This window comes from Callorhinus ursinus, unplaced genomic scaffold, assembly GCF_003265705.2.
Source record: "Callorhinus ursinus isolate GAN/ISIS: 27379988/994484 unplaced genomic scaffold, GSC_fseal_2.0 scaffold4, whole genome shotgun sequence".
Taxonomy (NCBI): Eukaryota; Metazoa; Chordata; class Mammalia; order Carnivora; family Otariidae; genus Callorhinus; species Callorhinus ursinus.
In genome coordinates this window covers 153,826,086-153,845,510 of record NW_027397066.1, presented here as the reverse complement: position 1 = coordinate 153,845,510, position 19,425 = coordinate 153,826,086, and the positions used below count along the sequence as shown (strand labels likewise).

The window sequence follows — 19,425 nt, the reverse complement described above, 5'->3', positions numbered from 1 at the left end:
GGTTTCGGCGGCAACAGTGTGACCTGTGGGCACGGAACCAACGTCAAGAGAAAAGGTCCTTGTTTTTTTCTGGGACCACGGGCGCTGGGGAGAAGACTGCCCCCCCCCCCCCCCCCCCCCCCCCCCCACACACACAGGCAGAGGAAATCAGCACAGAGCAGCTCAAGAAGTTCGAGAGCTAGGAATTCAACTTGGGCAATTCAGAGGAGAGGCTTTGACACTTGAAACTAACGTGAGGTGCGAATTGGGAGAGGTTTAAAATTTGGACCCCAGGATCTCTCACACTACCCTGAACATAGACGTCTGCTCCAGAAGTGTTAACTCTACCTGCCGTAACGGGGGGTACAGAGGAGTCCTTCAGAAGCGGTGGCAGGCTGAGTTAACACGGGTGAGGCCAGAGACAAGCTCTCCCCATTCTAGATGTTGGCCGCAGCGTGAAAGAAGTGCCTGTGGTGCCTGGCAGGAGCCCTACCAGCTTCCACTCAATCCACAGAGGGCTTGGGAAAGGTCATCCACTTCGGCCCCCTGGGCATCTGGAGGGGAGACACACGTGGCCACGAGGGAGGAAGAAGTTCCAGAAGCTGCCACGTTGAGCCTTGGATGGACGAGGTTTTTTATAACCAGATCACTCCAAAACCAGCGTGGGGATGGGGATAATGAGCAAATTCTAAGAGTTCATATATTAATGTCCTTCCAAATAAAAAAATGATTCTTTATTTTTACATTTCTAAAATCACAGAACTCCAGGCTGAATGTTCTCGCTCTCACACACACACACACACAATCACTAATTTCTAGAGTCATCATATGGGAAAAATCTCCCATATCTACCTCTTCAAAATCTGGCCGAGTTATGCTTCAGGGAAATTTTCCAGTTCCACCCCACACACCAACTTGGGATAAATAGAAACACTGAGGTCGTTTAGTTTTACCCACAGTTCCAAAGTGCTCTGACAGGATAACTGTCACCGGGTTAGAATACAGTTAGGAAGAATAAAGCTGCGTGTAGAGTTCTGGGTGTGGTTAAAATGTGAATGTGAGCGCCTCCTGACCTGCAGGCTTTGTTCTCTTCTTCTTTCATTTGTTTTGTTTTGTTGCTTCCTACCGGGATTGCAACAAAAACACACCTTCTATTCAGAATCCCACTGGAGAGTAGGTGGTTCAGATGAGTAGTCCTGTTACATATTAAGTTACTGGGCCTACAACTGAGAAATCTGAACTCTGGGGATACAACTCAAAGTAAATATTGTCTCAAGGTAAATAAACAAATTACTTGGCTGGCTGGTGAAATGCTTCCTTCTCAGATCATAACCCCAACATGGGACGTTTGCTTTCTCCATGTGCATCCCTAGACGAAAATCAGGTAACCTGACATCCTCAAAATGATTCAGATCATGCCTTCCTATTTCTCCCCTCAGCGCTGAGCAACAGCTCCAGAGCCTCGAAGTTGTCACGTATGTGGCTTGGGTTACTCGGCACTCAGGTAAACACTGCCACGTGCCTGACCTTGACTAACACGGACTACTTCTCTAAGCACAATGGTAACTAGAGGGAAGGCCCTCGCTCAGAGAAAGGATGCGGAAGGTGGAAGCCAGGACAAGGGGAGAGCTGAGGACAATCCTCCTAACAGATTCACACGATACCATGGGACGGGACTACTGAAGCCGGCAATCTTCTGAAAATATCACTATCACCGTCAAAACCCGTAAGCTTTCTTGTTCTAGTCAGGAAATCGGGGCCAAGGGCAACGTTCGCATACGTTGCTCACTGATACATTCTTCTTAACAGAAGTGAAGCTATTTTAGGAATATGAAAAAGCTTCTCAAGACATCTGTTCTCAGGGACAGACCACAGTAACAAATACTTCTCAGAGCTGGTCTGTTCTGAAGTCTATCCCAAGAACAAGGGCAGCCAACTGTCATGAGGTACCAGGACATCTTTCAGCAAAAATATTTTCACTTTCCTAAAGTTATATGCTGTTTTTCAAGTCCAAATATATTATAAATATCTGATCCTTTTCCGTCGGCAAAAAAGGGAACACTTTTTTTGTTTTTTAGACTCCAACGTTGGTAATATTTGTGTAGAATGAAGGTAGAATTTTAGTTTTTTTTTTTTATAACTCCAAACACAGATGAAATCAAACCGTCTGCAACTGTCCCAAAATTCACATCTTTCAAAGGTCCTTTCCTCCATTCACATGAATTCATCTGAATCATTGCCATCCTGTAGGAAACAAAAAAGTGAAACTATAAAAGCCTTCAAAATAAATAACTCAAATTTTTAAAAATGTACACAATGAGTCTTAAGTAACAAGCTTCCTGATGCGTAACTGCAAAGTTCAGAAAGTAAAAGTAAAAAGTAACATCATTAAATTCACTCACCGCTTCTCTATCTTAAAGTAGGAGTTGTTTAGACTAGCTGGATTTCTATGGTGTCATTAAATTATGGCCTGACTCACACAGTAACAAGTGACCAATGGTTTCCAAATGATGAAGTAAAGGCCCCCCTGCCCTAGGACAGGATGTAACAAGTGTGATGAGAACAAAATGTGATCACTCCAACAAATGCAGCAAAATATGAATCCAAACAGATCCTGCCTCAAATCCTTATGCCAAGGATGCTGCCAATAGGTAATTAGGCAAACACATTTTTGGCCTAGATTCCATTATTTTGAGCCTCAAGGTTGTCACAAGATGGATTTTTTTTTTTTTAAATAGGAAAAGTGATTAGGAAGCCATAGGCTAGGTAACAAGTTCAGTGGCCTGCCAAGTTGTTGATTAAAAAACCTTATACGATGGTATACAGTAGAAAGGCCCTGATTTTATTGTGTGGCTTATAGACACGTCCTAAAGACCAAGGACAAAAGTAGAGCCCCAGACTTCTTTTTGATCTATTGCATACCCTGAGAAAACGGCCCTGGATGCCAACATTCACTAAGTGTCTAAGTTTGGGACATCAGCTTGAAAACGTCATAACCTGAACAAAGCACTTGCTGTAGCTTCTCTTTCCCATGGCCTGATACCGGAGCTGAGAGAGAAGGGGAGGGCTCAGGCTTCCAGGTATGTATGCTCTGCTCCTCCTTAATAGCTCTTATAAAAGATGGGCCAGGAAACAGGAGATCCCAGCAGGAAACGCTGGTTTCTGAGGTCTGCTTTGATCGCCGGTTTCACTCAGTAGTTCTCTGTGCTTCTCGTCAAGGAGCACAACGAACCAAGGCCACGGCAAATATGCCTTAGATAATTGTATGAAGAGCAAGCTCATGTTGGTATTCTATGCACAAACCAGAACTGTGACTGCCTTAGAGTCCTATGCTGAAATCATAGCATCAGAGATGTTCAAAGAGTCACCATCTATCTTGGAAGGTCAGTATTAGAACCCAAACACCGAGGTGGAAAAATGCTCTAAGACAATTTGGATTGGTGACAATGAAAGTGTGTCACTCCCGATAAAGGCTGTGAGTCAGATTTGCAGAGTGTCTGCAGATCTGTATTTGGGGATTACAGCAACTTTTAAATAGACATCCAAGATCCAAGACTTTATTTGGATAATTTATTTTATTTTTTATTTTTTTTTAGAGAGAAAGAGAGTGTATGAGTGGGGCAGGGGGGGGGGAGGGGCAAAGGGAGAGGGGGAGAGAGAATCCCAAGCAGGCTCCAGCGTGGAGCCCAACGTGAGGTTTGATCCCACCACCCTGAGATCATGACCTGAGCTAAAATCAAGAGTCGGACGCTCGAACGACTGAACAACCCAGGTGCCCCTATTTGGCCAATTTTTATATTTAAGATTCCCTTTAAGAGTCAATATGTTTTTCAATATAGCAAAATAAGTTTCCTGTCATCCACCTATAAAGTGATAAACAAATAAAATTGTATTGAAAGGAACTGTTTACTGATAACAAATTTAAATGATTAGGAAGAAACTACAGATTGAAGACGATTAAATAGGAGAACAAGAGCTCAAAATTAAAACCAACTTCAGAGTGGAAGACTAATATTTTTCCTGATGAATTTATGTAAGCCACATGAAAACTCAAGTCCTATCATATATAAACACAGCTTTAACTGAAGATCAACTGATCATGCAGCCAAACTGGATCATAAAAGGTCTGTATCCCCTTAAGAGAAGAGGGTTACAAGGAGAATGAAAACCTATTCTTTGGCAGTATGGGGGGAAAGCTGTAAGAGTCCTTCCACTGCAAGACAGAGTAAAAACTCCCAGTGCAAAACTTCCCTGGAAACATGAATCTGATTGAAACCTGGAGCTCAGGGACAGGGGAGCAAACAACAGACAGAGAGGAACGGCAGAAGAGTTAGGAGTCCTTTGGTCTATAAATCTGACTTGTTAACCCTGGAGCTTTTTTTTTTTCTTAAGATTTTATTTATTTATTTGACAGAGAGAGACACAGTGAGAGAGGGACCACAAGCAGGGGGAGTGGGAGAGGGAGAAGCAGGCTTCCCGCCAAGCAGGAAGCCCGATGTGGGGCTCGATCCCAGGACACGAGCCAAAGGCAGATGCCTAACGACTGAGCCACCTAGGCGCCGGGCTAATCCTGGAGCTTTTAACACCTGTCGCTACTCAGATCATGTCTGTATATTTGTGTGTGTGTGTGTGTGTGTGTGTGTGTGTGTATTAATTCCAGAAGAATGTCCAAAACTTAATAATCCACAATGACGGAAATGAAAATGCCTAAGATTAACATAATCCAGGTGCCCAATTTCTGCTAGAAAGTAGCCTCTAAATCACAGAAGATTTTTAAGCAACAAAACCACAACAAAGACATTAGACTGAGGGTATGTTAAAGACTTCTGTTTAACTGTTAAGATGTTTTAAGAGTTCCAAGAAATCTAATAGTAGATTCCAGAAGAGATTAAATACATATCACCATTAATACTGAAACTCTGTGGGAAAAGAGCAGTTAAGGGCTGTATCGACAAGAAGTAACAATGACCATTTATATTCAGAGACTAAGGAACAACTTTCACATATATGCCCTTGTTTAAATTCTAGTGCAGACCCAGGAAGTAATTAAGTCTCCCTTCCACTGCTGATGAATACTCCTTCAGAGAGGTTAAATAACTTTATTAGGCTTATCCATGTAGTAAATGATAGCTTAGGGCTCTAACCTTCAAATTCAAGGTGTATTTATTACATAATGCTACTCTTGAATTTTTCAGGAATAAATTACAAAGCTACATCTCTGACTCACAAAGGAGCCTCATAAATTTAGTTCTTCCCAGAGACAGAAATAAGAATATTGTCCTTATTCATTTTTAGAAGGACATCGAGATATGAACAAGGTGTAAAATCCTACTAACAACCCCCACTGATGAACTAAATATGGGGTTTGACTAGATGACCTTTACGGGATCTTAAATTCTGTTAATTATTTCTAAGCATCTAGAGCAGTAGTGTGTAATATTATTTTCTGTGATGGTGGCAATGTTCTATTTCCGCGCTGTCCAATATGGTGACCACTAGCCACATGTGGCTAGTATGACTGAGAAGGGTCTTTAAAGTAAATTAAATTTTAATTAAATTTAAATGGTCACATGTAATTAGTGCCTAGTATCCTCAACAACAAGATCTAAAGCATACATAGTTGCCCCCTGAACAACACGGGTCTGAACCACACGGGTCTACTTCTACAGACCCTTTTTCAACAAATATAGTTTGGGACTGTAAAAGTATTTTCTTCTCCCTATGACTTTATGGTCTTTTCTCTAACTTACTTTATCGTGTGAACATGGTACATAATACATATGATGTATAAAATATGTGTCAATCGACTGTTTATATTATGGGTAAGGCTTCTGGTCAACAGTAGGCTACCAGCAGTTAAGTGCTGGGGGAGTCAAAAGTTATATGGAGATTTTTCAACTGTGTAGGGGGTTTGGCACCCCCAACCCCCTTACTGTTCAAGGGTCAACTGTATTTGTAAACTGTACTATAAAACGTGCAACATAGCAAATATATCCACCCAGTTTCGATTTCTGCAGCCTGTTACATAACAGCTAAATTGAGCTATCTAGATCCAGCCACTTCAAAATAAATTTTGGGAAGAGAGTATTCATGGACAGTAAGTCCCTGACGTAGTTCCAATAAAATAATTAGATGCTGATACTAAGAAAATTCTTTCAGTACTATAATCTGATCTCCATTTCTCTTTGAGGTCCTAAGGAACATGAAATCAACCAATGTTGTCACTCAGACTGCAGGTAAGATCTCAGGGCTAATACTTTCATTTTGTTTTTTAATTGAAGGTGAGAATTTTGTTTTCAGTTGTAATATAGGCTCTACAGTAACACTAATGTAGAATTTTAATGAGGGCCCTTCTGCATGCCACAACTAGGGAAGGGGAAATAAGGAGCAGGAAAGTTCTGTTAACAGACCTGCACGTCATAACAGAGCCCGATGATCTCTTTCCGTGAGGTGACCGGCTTAAAAACACATTGCCCCTCTTTCCCTCTCGCCCCAGGGAAAGGGGGCAATGCCCAACAGAATGCACTTGAGCATATGATGGTTGCCAAATCATGTCAAGCCATCAGCAACATGTGAATCAGTACTGGCTAGTCACTCGATTATTAAAAACTCTTGATTATTTTAAGGTACAACATTAAAACAAATAACTTGAACATACCTGATTTGAAGACATATTCTCAACTTTCATTAGTGATGAATAGCTCCTAAAAGAAAACAACACATTTAAAATAAGGTTATCCAGGGGCGCCTGGTTGGCTCAGTCAGTTAAGTGTCCAACTCTTGATTTTGGGTCAGGTCATGATCTCAGGGTGGTGAGATCGAGCCCCACGGCAGGCTCCGCATTGGATGTGGAGCCTGCTTAAGTCCCCCCTTCTCTAAAAATAAACAAAACAAAACAAAATAAGGCTATCCAGCCAGCAAGTATTTCATGAACATTTACCATGTATCCAGCACTGCTGAGGGTCTTTCGAAGGAAAGTATGATCCCTGCCCTCAAGGAGATTGCAACAAATATCTTTGAACAGTGAATAAGATGTGCACAGCACTTTACAGCTTACAAAGTGCTTGCTCATACTCATTTCATGTCACTTCCACACTAACTGTGAGGTAAGTGGCGTTTTCAGATGAGGAAACCCATCTATGGCCAAGAGCAGACAGGACTCCCTGCTGGGGACGGACTGCCCAGACTGCAGAGGCTATAGGAACTCACGAGGAGATGCACCAGCACAGCGGCAGATCCGGAGAATGGTAGGAACAAAGGCAAAGAGATGGTATTTATAATGACATCTCAAGTCAATTCAAGTGAAGTCCGAAGACAAAGTAGCGGGAAATTAGGCTGGACGTGTGGGGCCGGATTATGTTGTCCTAACTGCGTGAGCTAACACAACATGATCGGCAAGAAGCCACAACATAAGATGGGAGCAGAGGAGAGACATATGAGATTCAACAAGCATTTATTAAATATCCATGAGGTGTAAAGCCCTGTGCTAAGCCTGGGTGGAGGATGAGATGGGAAGAAAACAGAACATGATGAACAAGACAAAGCCTAGCCCCAAAGAGCTTACCAGGAGAGGAGATACGACCTATTCAGCCATAAGTCTGCAAAAAGTTCAATTAAAAATACGCAAAGAGACAAAGGAAAGTGAGACCATAGAACACCAGTGTTTAATCTGTAGCAGACAGAAGAGAGGGAGAAGGCAAATTAAGGCAAGGAGATGAGTTAAGAGTAACAGTATTTACATTTACCATTTACCAAGTATCCTTTTTTTGCTAGGACCTGTGTTCTATGCTTCATAGATTACTGCCAATCCCCCCAACCACTTTATAAGGCAAGGGAGAGTCTCATGCCTACTCAAGACACAGGAGGCAGAGCGGGGGACGTTAAGGAAGTCGTGCAAGCTCTCCCAGCTAACTAGTGGAGGAGCGAGCCTCTGAATCCGCGTCGGACTCCTGAGCTCACACTCCTGCCATCATGCTCCATCCAGTCTGTTGCAATGTTCCTCTACTGAGGGCATGAATCCAGGCTGTTAACAGCTGTCCTGGTAAGACGGCATAAATCTGAGAGGAATCAACGATGACATCAAGGTTTCTACCTTGGGTGATTTGAAGAAAATAATGCTACAGTTGAGAGAAATGGGCAAATGCTGCAAGGAAGGTGTGCTCGGTGTGGGGCAGGTTGCATGTGAAGGAATGGTGAGACATCCAAGTAGAGAATACGAACTGTAGAAACGGAAAACTGAGAACGAGAGGGAAGGAGAACAGCCCCAGTGTGAGACAACCATCTGGGAGACGTTTGGAGAGAAAGATTAGGCGAAGCTTGTCGGAGGAAGTGGTATCTCTAAGAAATAGCCAGGTGAGCTGGAGAAGCTGCACGAGCAGAAAGAGAGAGGCATGCTGAGCACACAGTGGTTACAACAGGGAATCTCAATCCTGGCTGCATTTCAAAATCGCCTAATGAAGATGGGCATCCCCGAGCTGCGTTCAAGAACCACTGGGTCTGAGAGCCCACTCCGATGAAAGCCACATACAGAGTTACCCTTTGTTAGGCCATGCCTGTCCTCTGAGCTCTGTCCCATTCACCCATCTGCCTATCTGACATTTTTTTGGATACCTCGAGGTATTGTCAGATTCATAGGTCCCTTCGCAACTCATGGTCCCACGCCCGTTTGGTTCTTTCCCAGCATCCCCTGGGCCCAGAGAACAGCACCGCCATCCATTTCATCGCACACACCAGAAACCTAGGAGTCACTCTTTTCCCCTGCCCGTCCCCTCCATTCGATCTAGCTTCAAATCTTGTGATTTTACCTCCCTGGTCCACTTCTCTCTACCCCTCCACAACACGCCCATATTCCAAGCTACTATCACCTGTCTTGTGGACAACTAATAGTTTTCTAACTGGCCTGGCCACCCCCCACCAGGTTCCCCTTCCACTCAGGTCAGCAAAGTGAGCTTTCCGAAGCACAAACCTGATCATGCAACCCCCTGCTTAAAAGTCTTTGATGATCTCACAAAAGTCAGATGAAGGATGAAGACAAACATGACACCAACAGGCCCCGTGTGCCCGGGCACTTTGATCCATGCATTCGCTCGCTCCTGGGTTCCATACATTTGGGCCCACCTTTCTAGTCCTGGGCTCTGCCTTGCTGCCTCTCGCACAGAGTCTTTCTTTGCACACCCAGTTCCCTCTGCTTGGAGCCCTCTTGCCACCCATCCCGCTTTTAACCAGCAAACACAGTCCTGATCTTAGCTCGGACATCACTGTATCAGAGAAGCCAATCTCCGTTATATACATCCGTAAATATATTAACCAATCACTCACTGCATATGCAAAGCACCGGATCACACATAAAGGGATGCAAAGATGCATATAAGTGCCTCTTTGAAGGAGTGTGCCATTAAAACGGAGAGCTAGAGCACAAAGAGCATTAGTTATAGAAGGCAGCAGTGTTCGTGCGTGAGGGAGAAACCAAAGAAGATCCAATTAAAGCAGTCATTTCTACACTGGACTACATCCTCTTTTTAATCATTGGTCTTTTACCTTTTCTACATGTTGCCACTAAACTCCTCCTACGGGTCTACTTCTTCCTAACATCCTAGGACACCTATGATGGCTCCTTATCACTTACAACCTGAAACTCTGTACTATGCAAAACCTTTTAAAATCACTCTCCGATGTGCCTAATCTTTTATTCTTTTATTTGCCTATATATGACCTTGACTCTGGCCTTGCCAACCCATTCCTTTCTTGCCTTACAGGCAGTACGGTCCTGTGGACCTCAGGACTCCAGACTTGCGTTAGAATTTCTGCTTTGCCACTTATCAGCTATAACTTTCCACACATTAACCATCTTTTATTTTTTAAAGATTTTATTTTATTATTATTATTTTTAAAGATTTTATTTATTTGACAGAGAGAGACACAGCGAGAGAGGGAACACAAGCAGGGGGAGGGGGAGAGGGAGAAGCAGGCTCCCTGCCGAGCGGGGAGCCCGATGCAGTGCTCGATCCCAGGACCCTGGGATCATGACCTAAGCTGAAGGCAGATGCTTAACGACTGAGCCACCCAGGCGCCCCCCCCCACATTAACCATCTTGCTAAAGTCATCTTTGTCCCCAAATCCAGCTCAGGTTACTTGTCCAAACTGATGATCCATTCACCTGTGAGTTGCCATTTTACCTGGGCCTGGTACTTGACTGACTTCAATCACCCAAGCCTTGGGTTCATATTTCGACCTCCCAGACTCCCAATTTTTAAATATCTCTATCTCAGGTAGCCACAGTCCCTACCTTTTTCTTTTCTGATCTGTTACTCACTTATCCTCTATTAACTACCTTTTTGCTTTTTCTATTGTTTCTTCTGGTTTCAATATCCACATGGTGGAGCTTGATTTTGATGTTGATGTTTGTTACAATACCACAAAGCCCAAATAAGTGAATACAAGACGAAACAGAGCAGGTGAGCTTTCATTTGGATGCAACCACACATTCCACTACAGAGATGAAACGACGCAGCCAGGACACACTGAAGAGAGCCAGGGATGCTCTTCCCTAGCACCTGCTAATAAATGATGGTGTCCACTGGGAGACTCACAGGTAACCTGTCTAAAGGATTTCTCCAAATGCCTGCTCTCTCAAACCAAATGTAGACTGAGTAGAAGCTGTTCTGCTTCTCTCACTCTCAAGGTCACATCTAAGACACCAACTACTCTAAAAACCTGTGTTGAATCTTTGCTATTACCTCATCTTAATGTATGGCTTGCAGTGTAGCAGTCACAGAAAGGAAGGAGGCTTCTTCCCTACACCCCAAACCCCATGAACTCCTAGGCTCATAGGGCATGTGTCTAAGGAACTAACGAGTAAGATGGGTAAGTGAGAATATGCAAAGTCTAAGGAAGGGGAAAATTTTCACAATGGTTTAGATGAAAATGGTGAACAGATGGTGTTAATATACTGCCCTCTCAACAACCCCAAATATTTCTAAAACCTGTCTAAGAGGATGTTCCTTATGTAGACCTATTTACATTATCAGATCGTTACAGTTTCTGCATGCTGAGGAGTAAATGAGTAAAGGCTCATCGGCAAGAACAAGATGGAGTTCTGTCTCCAGGGGTTATCATTCCTCGCCTCGGAGCAGGAAGTCGTGCCTTCCACAGGGCGGGCTGGGCTTTGTTCACTGCTGAGCTGAGGGCCGAGAGAGGATCCTGACTAGAGCTCGGAGAACTTGGAGCTGTATAATGGCAATTCCATCCATTTCTTCTCCCAGTAGACATTAGAAATGAGAGGCTTACTGCCATTCTTGTTCAACAAGTTGAGAAGAGAAAGGGGACAAGAATCTAAATAATGGTTTTAGAATTGGAGGGAAGTTGGATATCTCCGGATATGAGGCTGTTGAGTATTTCTTTGCTGAAATCATCTGGAGGCATTGGGGATCACTTCCAGGATAAGAATATCTCTTGGTTTCTCTGCAGAATCCCCTTCAGACTCAAAAGTCGGTTTCTTAGGCAGTCAAAGCAACTAAAGTGGACATCCCCTACCAGATGGTCCAAATAAAAGAACCAGCTGCTGGTGAAAGCTAATGAAATTGTCATTGTCAGAAAGCCAAGTGAAAGACTTGAGAATGAGAAGATTCTGTAGGCCCAGCATTTGATCTCTTGGGTGGAAGAGTCAAAGACAGAAACTAAGGTGATGTATAAAGCACTACCAAGGTATAAAAACAGATTTTAAAACAGGTCAGAAGCTTAGAGCTTGTGGCTGGAACTTCACAGAAGCTGCAGGACCCGGCACGCAAACAGGCAGGTCCCTGGTCTGTCGCTGCGTGGCTTCCCCGCGCTGCAGCCTTGCCTCTCACCCTCCCAGCTTCAGCAGCTTGGGAAAGCAAATCATTGCTGTGGCACAGGTTTCACAGAAATGAACGCATCAGCTGTTTCTGGTTTTCTGAGAGCCACGATCATTTATTAAAAAGAAAGCATCAAGGACAAACTGTGTAGAAAAACATGAACTAGAAAAGTGATTTTTCCCATTTATTCCACTTACATTTTCCTTTTGATATATATGGGCCAGAGTGATATAGGATAAAAATTTGTGTCTGAGAAAACAAATGGAAAAATTACAAGTGACGAGGGACAGCTTAGAAAATGGGACTGATTTAGATAAATTTGCTTTTGAGGCAAAAATCTCATTCAATAACAATGAGAATTTCTCCCCCCCAACTTATTTAAGTATTTCACGTGTTGTTGATACTATAAAAGAAAATCTGGGCAATATGCACATGGTGTTTTAGTTTAAACTAATAAAATCAAATATACAAAATCCCCTAAATTTTACTAGTACACAGCTTGATTTGAAGCAAAAATGAAATGCATTTTAAAATGAATTCCCGTATCTATAAATTACTTGATTCATATGGAATAAATTTTACTTTAACGCTGAATAGACTGAACAGAGGCAGAAAAGAGTGGTAATAGCGTGTTGCGAGCTTGAGAATCAGACAGACTAGCTCTGTGACTTTCGGCAAGTTACTTAACTGCTTGTCAGGCTCAGTTTCCTCTTCTAGAAAATGCAGGTAATAACAGTATTCGCCTCATATTGGCTATTGTTAGGATTAAATGAAATAATGGAGCTAAATATAGTACAGGGTTTGGCAGATGACAAGTGCCCAAAAACGTTAGCTATTCTTTCTTGTTAAGTTTTTAAGTAAATTAAGTGACATTATATTCCTAACATATTATGTTTCTGAACAAAATTGTTAGATCTGTAAAGGGCACAAGAAGGTATGTTTTCAAGCTTTTCCCCACTCTACACAAAAACCAAAAATGAATAAACTACTCTCAATCCTACATTGCTCAAAATTCCACACATTTTACTGCGCTGATTGAGCTGATAATTTTTCCTTCACTCACAACACAAAGCAGACTCACACTAGCTCAAACCAAATCTGGGCATTCGTTTGTCTTGCGTCAGCAGATTATAACTCAGGATAACACTTCCGGAGTTCTCCATCTGAATATATTTTAAATGAAGCCACTTATCCCGTTTCAGCAGAACCCCCAAAGGAGCACATGCATGCAGATAACTAAGAAATACCAGTACTTGATCATTATACCTACGTTCTGACCCAACAACCTTTCTAATCATCCAGTGTATTCCAAGGAAACCGAGTCAGGACATGGCAAGACAGCTCATTTTGATCCTATGGCACTCCCAAAGGCACAGCAATACCTTTTCTTCCCCCCATTTCTTTTTGGTATACTTAACACAAATGATATCTACGGAGAACTGTGGGAAAATCTAGAAATCCTGTGAGTAGAAGTTGCAGGATTAAATTCCCTCTTTGACAAAGAAAACCCAGGAGTCTCTTTAGGTATAAATATACATCTACTACAGATTCTGTGTGGTGGGCAGACTAATGATCCCATAGATATCCACATCCCAATCCCCAGAACCTGCAAATATGTCACTTCATCTGGCACAAGAGGCTTTGCAGATGTGGTTGGGTTAAGGATCTTAGATGGAGAGGTTATGGATTGTCTGGGTGCGCCCAAAGTCACGGCACTGGTCCTCAACAGTAGAGAAGGCTGTGGTCAGAGATGGGGCTGTGACTCTGGAGGGATGGTCTCAGAGGTGCCATGTGGCCAGCTCTGAAGATGGAGGAAGGGGCCACAAGCCAAGGAATGTGGGTGGCCTCTAGGAGCTGGAAAAGGAAACAGATTCTCCCCTAGAGCTCCAGAAAGGAACACAGCCTGGCTGACACCTTGATATTAGCCCAGAGAACCACGCTGGACTTCTAACATAGGAATGGATGGAACTGTAAGATAAGAAATCTATGTTGTTTGAAGCCACTAAATTTGTGATAATTTGTTATAGGAGCCACAGAAAACTAATACAGTCTGGATTCTCATACATCAGAAATTCAGGACTCTAGTTGTATTTTAACTACTATTTATCATTTGACTTACTTATTTTTGTTTATTTTTTAAAGATTTTATATCTTATTTTATTAAGTAGGCTTCACACGCAACATGGGGATTGAACTCACAACCCCAAGATCAAGAGTCACATGCTCCACCGACTGAGCCAGCTAGGCACCCCCTACTATTTATCATTTTAAAATGTAGTGCTGTGGGGTAGGCCTCATTACATTAATCACTTCTAACTTATGAAAAAAAATTTTTATTTTAAAAAGCAGATTTTAAGAATTACTAGCATTGGGGCACCTGGCTGGCTCAGTTGGTTAAGTGTTTGCCTTCGGCACACGTCATAGATCCCAGGGCCCAGTGATTGAGCCCTACGTCAGGTTTCCTGCTCAGCTGGGGGTCTGCTTCTCCCTCTCCCCTCTGGCTCTCAACTCCCCCTACCCCCACCCCTGCTCGTGCCCTCTCTCTCGCAAATAAACAAATAAAATTAAAAAAAAAAATTACTAGCATAGGGCTTCAGAGCTAAGACCACCTTATTCAAGTACCACAGCAAGTCAATGTTAAATCCTTAATATAACATCTTGTCTTTTCCTGAAGATGTTTACAAACCGAACTCTAAAGATGGTTTATCTAAGAATAAAATTAGCTCTTTTATTTCACACATACTCATATCCCGTCCCTATAAAAGGGCGTCATTTGACCAACGCATGAGCATAACTGCCTTTTCCTAGACCGTCTCAGGCCCTGAGTCTGTTCTCTGTCCTGCCCTCCACCAGTATATCCTTCCTACGGGCTGGTCCCTGATGAAAATCAGCAGCAAGGAATCTCCAAGGTCAACACCAATGCCACAGCTCTGACATACCTAAGTTCATCCATTTCCCGCTTCTTCTTCATCTCTTCCTTCTCTCTCCTTTTCATTTCCTGAATTTGGGCTTTTTTCTCATTCCTCTCTTCTCGGTCTCTGCATTCCTTCTCTGCCGCGAGGTCTGGGAACCGCTCCATTTTGGTCTTTTCTAATCGGTTCAGGATCTCATTCACTTTCTTCTCCACGGTCACAATTTTCACCTTTGAGGGAGATGGGAGGGAACATTATTGAATCTTTATTGTAGGTTTTCCCCCCCAGAACAGAGACAACACTTTCTAGGGGCCAAACAACCCAGCTGAGAAGGGATTTAGAAGGCATACATCATGCTGAGCCTTCAACAATGAAGGCAGGAGCCGGAAAAGCCCGGGGCTCCACTCCGCCTCCTCTGGCAGTGCACAACACTTACATCCTTCTGCCTGTGAAAGCCTATCTGTCCCACATCCATGTCGGCTGTTTTCTTCAGGTTAGACCACGGTGTATATACCACATTAACGTTGTTCATCTTGCAGCCTGCCAAGAGAGACTGTCTTCAACATGAGGGCCGGAGGATACTGCGTTCCCTCACCCACTGGCCAATTACCAAAATCCAACAAAGGGAAAGGCTTAGCGCAGACAGCCATTGAGGGATTCAAACCACCAAATACTTTTTTTTTTTGAACCCACCCACGAAAGGCAAATGGTAAAGGTGACCAACACAATTCAAGCAATAGTGTTATGAAGGAAAGCAGGGGTCTGTGGATTAGCTTCAGGGACTTCTGAGACTCCCAAATACTGAAAACAAAATTTATGATACACATTTTTAAAAAAGAGAAATGGACCAAACAGGTTTCCCTCAGATTCCCAATGGAGTCCTTGATTCAGTAAAGGCTAAACATCAAGATAAAGCAAAAAGCCATGGTCTGGGATTCAAGAGACCAGCACGCGACCCTGGCACCAACACAAACCAGCTGTGTCACTTAGGGAACGGGCCCAGGGCTCCCGGAATCTCATCTGAAACAGGAAGAGATTGGACTAGAATTTTTTGTTTGTTTGCTTCTTTTCACAGTGGTAGTACCTCTTTTACCAAAGAAAACATATCAAAGTAATAAAAGCAGAGATGCTCTGGATGAAAGGGGTGACGGGTACCCCATACCCCATTCATTCTTCCTACCACCTCCACCTCACATTTCCCCTCTGCCCCAGACCGCTTGTCAGGCAGCTTGAAGAATCCCAGTTTAATCACTGGCCCAACACTCTTTACGGCCCTTTTCAGTATATTACATAGTTTATTAAATCACCACATACAGGGGCGCCTGGGTGGCTCAGCTGGTTGAGCGACTTCCTTCGGCTCAGGTCATGATCCTGGAATCCCAGGATCGAGTCCCACATCGGGCTCCCCGCTCAGCGGGGAGCCTGCTTCTCCCTCTGACCCTTCCCCTCTCTTGCTCTCTCTCTCTCTCTCTCATTCTCTCTCTCTCAAATAAATAAATAAAATCTTTAAAAAAAATAAATAAAAAAATAAATCACCACATACATTGGAGAAAACTGGTGAATAACTGCTTACTTAAGTGATCAAAATTAACATCATCAAAAATGGAGCAAAATGGCACCATGTGACTCTTGATTGTAATGCACAAGATTTCACTTATATGTTATTCCTGACTGAAAATGCATGTGATCCTACTCAAGTGGAAGCATCAGACCAACCCAAATCACAGGATATCCTACAACTGGTCTCCATTCAAAGTGTCATTGTCTTGAAAGACAAAGAAGTATCTTTAGATTAAAAAAGATTAGAGACATGATGAGTAACTATAACATATGATCTTGGATCAGAAAAAGAAATGCTAGGGAGCCTGGGTGGCTCAGTCAGTTAAGCTTCTGCCTTTAGCTCAGGTCATGATCCCGGGGTCCTGGGATCAAGTCCTACACTGGGCTCCCCATGCTCTGCAGGGAGCCTGCTTTTCCTTCTGCCTGCAGCTCCCCTTGCTTGTGCATTCTCTCTCTCTTTCTCAAATAAATAAATAAAATCTCTAAAAAAGAGAGAGAAAAAGAAATGCTATAAAGGGGTAGTAGTGGGACAACTGGAAAAACTTACATATGGACTGTATATCAAATGACAGTATTCTAGCCATGTGAAACTTCCTGAATCTGGTCACAGTAATGCAGTTACTTAGACAATGTCCTTGTTCTTAGGACATGCTAAAGAGTTATGAAGTCTATAATTTTCCTTCAAATGATTCAGCTAAAAAAATGAATAATTAGAACATTAAAGAGAGAAAGCAAATACATATGGAAAAATTACTGAATCTAAGTGAAGGGCATACAGGAGTTGTATTTTTCTTGCAACATTGCTGTAGGTTTGAAGTTTTGTTTTTTTTTTCAAAATCAAGATTTTAAAAAAAATCTCCATGTGTGTGGTGCTACGGGAGATCCAAACATGGATCAGAGAATGGGTCTTGTCTTCCAAGACTAAAGGAAAGCAGGTAAGTACATAAATAACCTCAATTAAAAGCAGACCTCTTCAGGACGCCCAGGTGGCTCAGTTGGTTAAACGTCTGCCTTCGGCTCAGGTCATGATCTCAGGGTCCTGGGATTGAGCCCTGCATCAGACTTCTTGCTCAGCAGGGAGTATGCTTCTTTCTCTCTGCCCTCCCCGCTCCCCCGCCCAGCTCTCGCTCTCTCTCAAATAAATAAATATAATCTTTAGGAAAAAAAAAAAGGAAGAAAAGCAGAACTCATCAAATGCTATTGGAAAGGTACAGGTAAAGTACTAATGCTGCTCTGAGAGGGCAGTGGTCACCCACGCTGGAAGAAGGGAAAGGCTCCATCAGAGAGGTTAATACAGTTTAGTGGTTAAGACAGAAGACTTTCAGATCAGACTGACTTCAAATGCACCCACCACCACACTTCAGAGCTCTGAGACCTTGGGCAGGTTCCTTAACTCCCTTAAGCTCAGCTCCCTCATCTCTAGAATGAAAATAATAACGCATATCTCAGTAGGGTTGATAAGTGAAATAATCTGTGAAGTTTTAGCATGTAGTGCCAGGCATGCAATTAACGTTTAAGGTTAGCTATTACTACCATTACTACAACTACTGGGTGGACCCTGAACCTTAGCTTGCATCTAGACACAGGACGACTGACAAGGCAGACAAAACTGAGGACAGAGGAGACAACATAAGCAGAAATATACGGTAGGAAAACAGCCAAAACATGCTTTGGCTGGAGGGTGAAATATGTGAAGGGAAAAAAGCCTGTAGTCAGAGCAGAGATGCTTAACTTCTAGCTTAAGAAGTCTGGACTTATTTGTATAATTAAGATGAGGTGTGTCATAGAAAGTATCTAAGACTTTAGAAGGCTTAATCTGGCAAAAGATTCTATGAATAAACTGACTGACCAGATTCTACGATGACAAACAAGTTTAACCCAATTTCCTTGGTTCTGAGAGCCAAAGGCAGTCTAGGAGGGGGGGAAAATATTTTAACTGCACAGCAACGCAAATGGAGCATCCTCAGCATCCTCTGCTGTCAACTCATGAGTGAGGCTCCTGGGCTTAGCTCTTATTCTGCTAATTGAGCTCTCACTGTGGAAGGATGAAGTGGAGAACAGAGGAGGGCAGTGTCATGACTCTTCTGCCTTTTCTGTTTTCTCTAGAACTAGTAAACTATAAAGAGATTAAGAATAAAGAGGCCAGGCCCAGAATAAAGAGTCCAAAGACCCTTTAATAAAGTCACATCTGCTAGCCAGGGGCATGGAAAGGGGACAAGATCATGTGAAAGAGGTTGCAACACACAAGAGGATAATGATTGTTTTAATTTTATTTTTACTTTAATAACTGAAGCTCGTGACTGGAAACCTTAAAAACTCTGTTCTGCTCATAAAAATGGAATGTCCTAAGACTAACTGCAATTTAATGATTTATGGCGTTGAAAACCAGTGGCTCTGCAAGACCAGACTTCTTTCTTTGGCTAGGTATATGACTCGGTAAAGCTGCCCAACTTAGTCTAAGTGATGGGAAGTATACTGGCCAGCTCTTACCCTGTAATCTCCAACCCTGGTACTTACTATCAGCTAAGTGTCTGCCCTCTATCCAAACCATATTTCTTTCCGACCCTCTGGATAATCTCTCAACCTCACATCAAACCAAACTTACCTCCGCTCTATCTAGCTCTGTGTCCTACACCCCAAAATCCAACCTACTAGCTCAACCATTATTAGCAGAACACCATCTCCTGGCTCCGCTTTTTAACTCCCACTTCCTCCCCCAAAACTGTCCTTCTTGACCTGTACCGACTACTGACCAATTAAATCTACTACTGACAGGGGCGCCTGGGTAGCTCAGTTGTTTAAACGACTGCCTTCGGCTTAGGTCGTGATTCCAGGGTCATGGGATCAAGCCCCACATTGGGCTCCTTGCTCAGTGGGAAGCCTGCTTCTCCCTCTCCCTCTGCTGCTCCCCCTGCTTGTGTTCTCCTGCTCTGTCTCTGTCAAATAAATAAAATTCTTAAAAAAAAAAAAAAAATCTACTACTGACAGAACTAAACAAGCACCAAACCCAGAATTACAGGCCTCCCCTAAAACAGGGCAATTGTTCTCAACCAACCCTCTGTACATATTACAATCTCCCGGAGAACACTGGAAAAATACAGATACTCATGGATCACCCCAGACCAACTAAATGAGATTCT

At 43.0% G+C, this 19,425-nt stretch overlaps 1 protein-coding gene across 5 annotated transcripts in view; it reads right to left on the bottom strand.

The window, feature by feature from the left end:
* Positions 1-682: 682 nt before the first annotated feature.
* Positions 683-19,425, bottom strand: part of CCDC25 (coiled-coil domain containing 25) — a 39,159-nt gene continuing 20,416 nt past the window's right edge. For 4 of the 5 annotated variants that reach the window (XM_025873783.2, XM_073892553.1, XM_073892554.1 and 1 more), the window contains 4 exons: positions 15,162-15,265; positions 14,753-14,955; positions 6,638-6,683; positions 683-2,223 (listed from right to left, as the gene is read on the bottom strand). In XM_025873783.2, coding sequence (XP_025729568.1) covers positions 2,194-2,223; positions 6,638-6,683; positions 14,753-14,955; positions 15,162-15,265 — 383 coding nt within the window. In that variant the 3' untranslated portion in view covers positions 683-2,193. Of the gene's footprint in view, positions 2,224-6,637; positions 6,684-14,752; positions 14,956-15,161; positions 15,266-19,425 lie in introns of those variants that run through there. The other variant, XM_073892555.1, reaches the window with a different exon arrangement.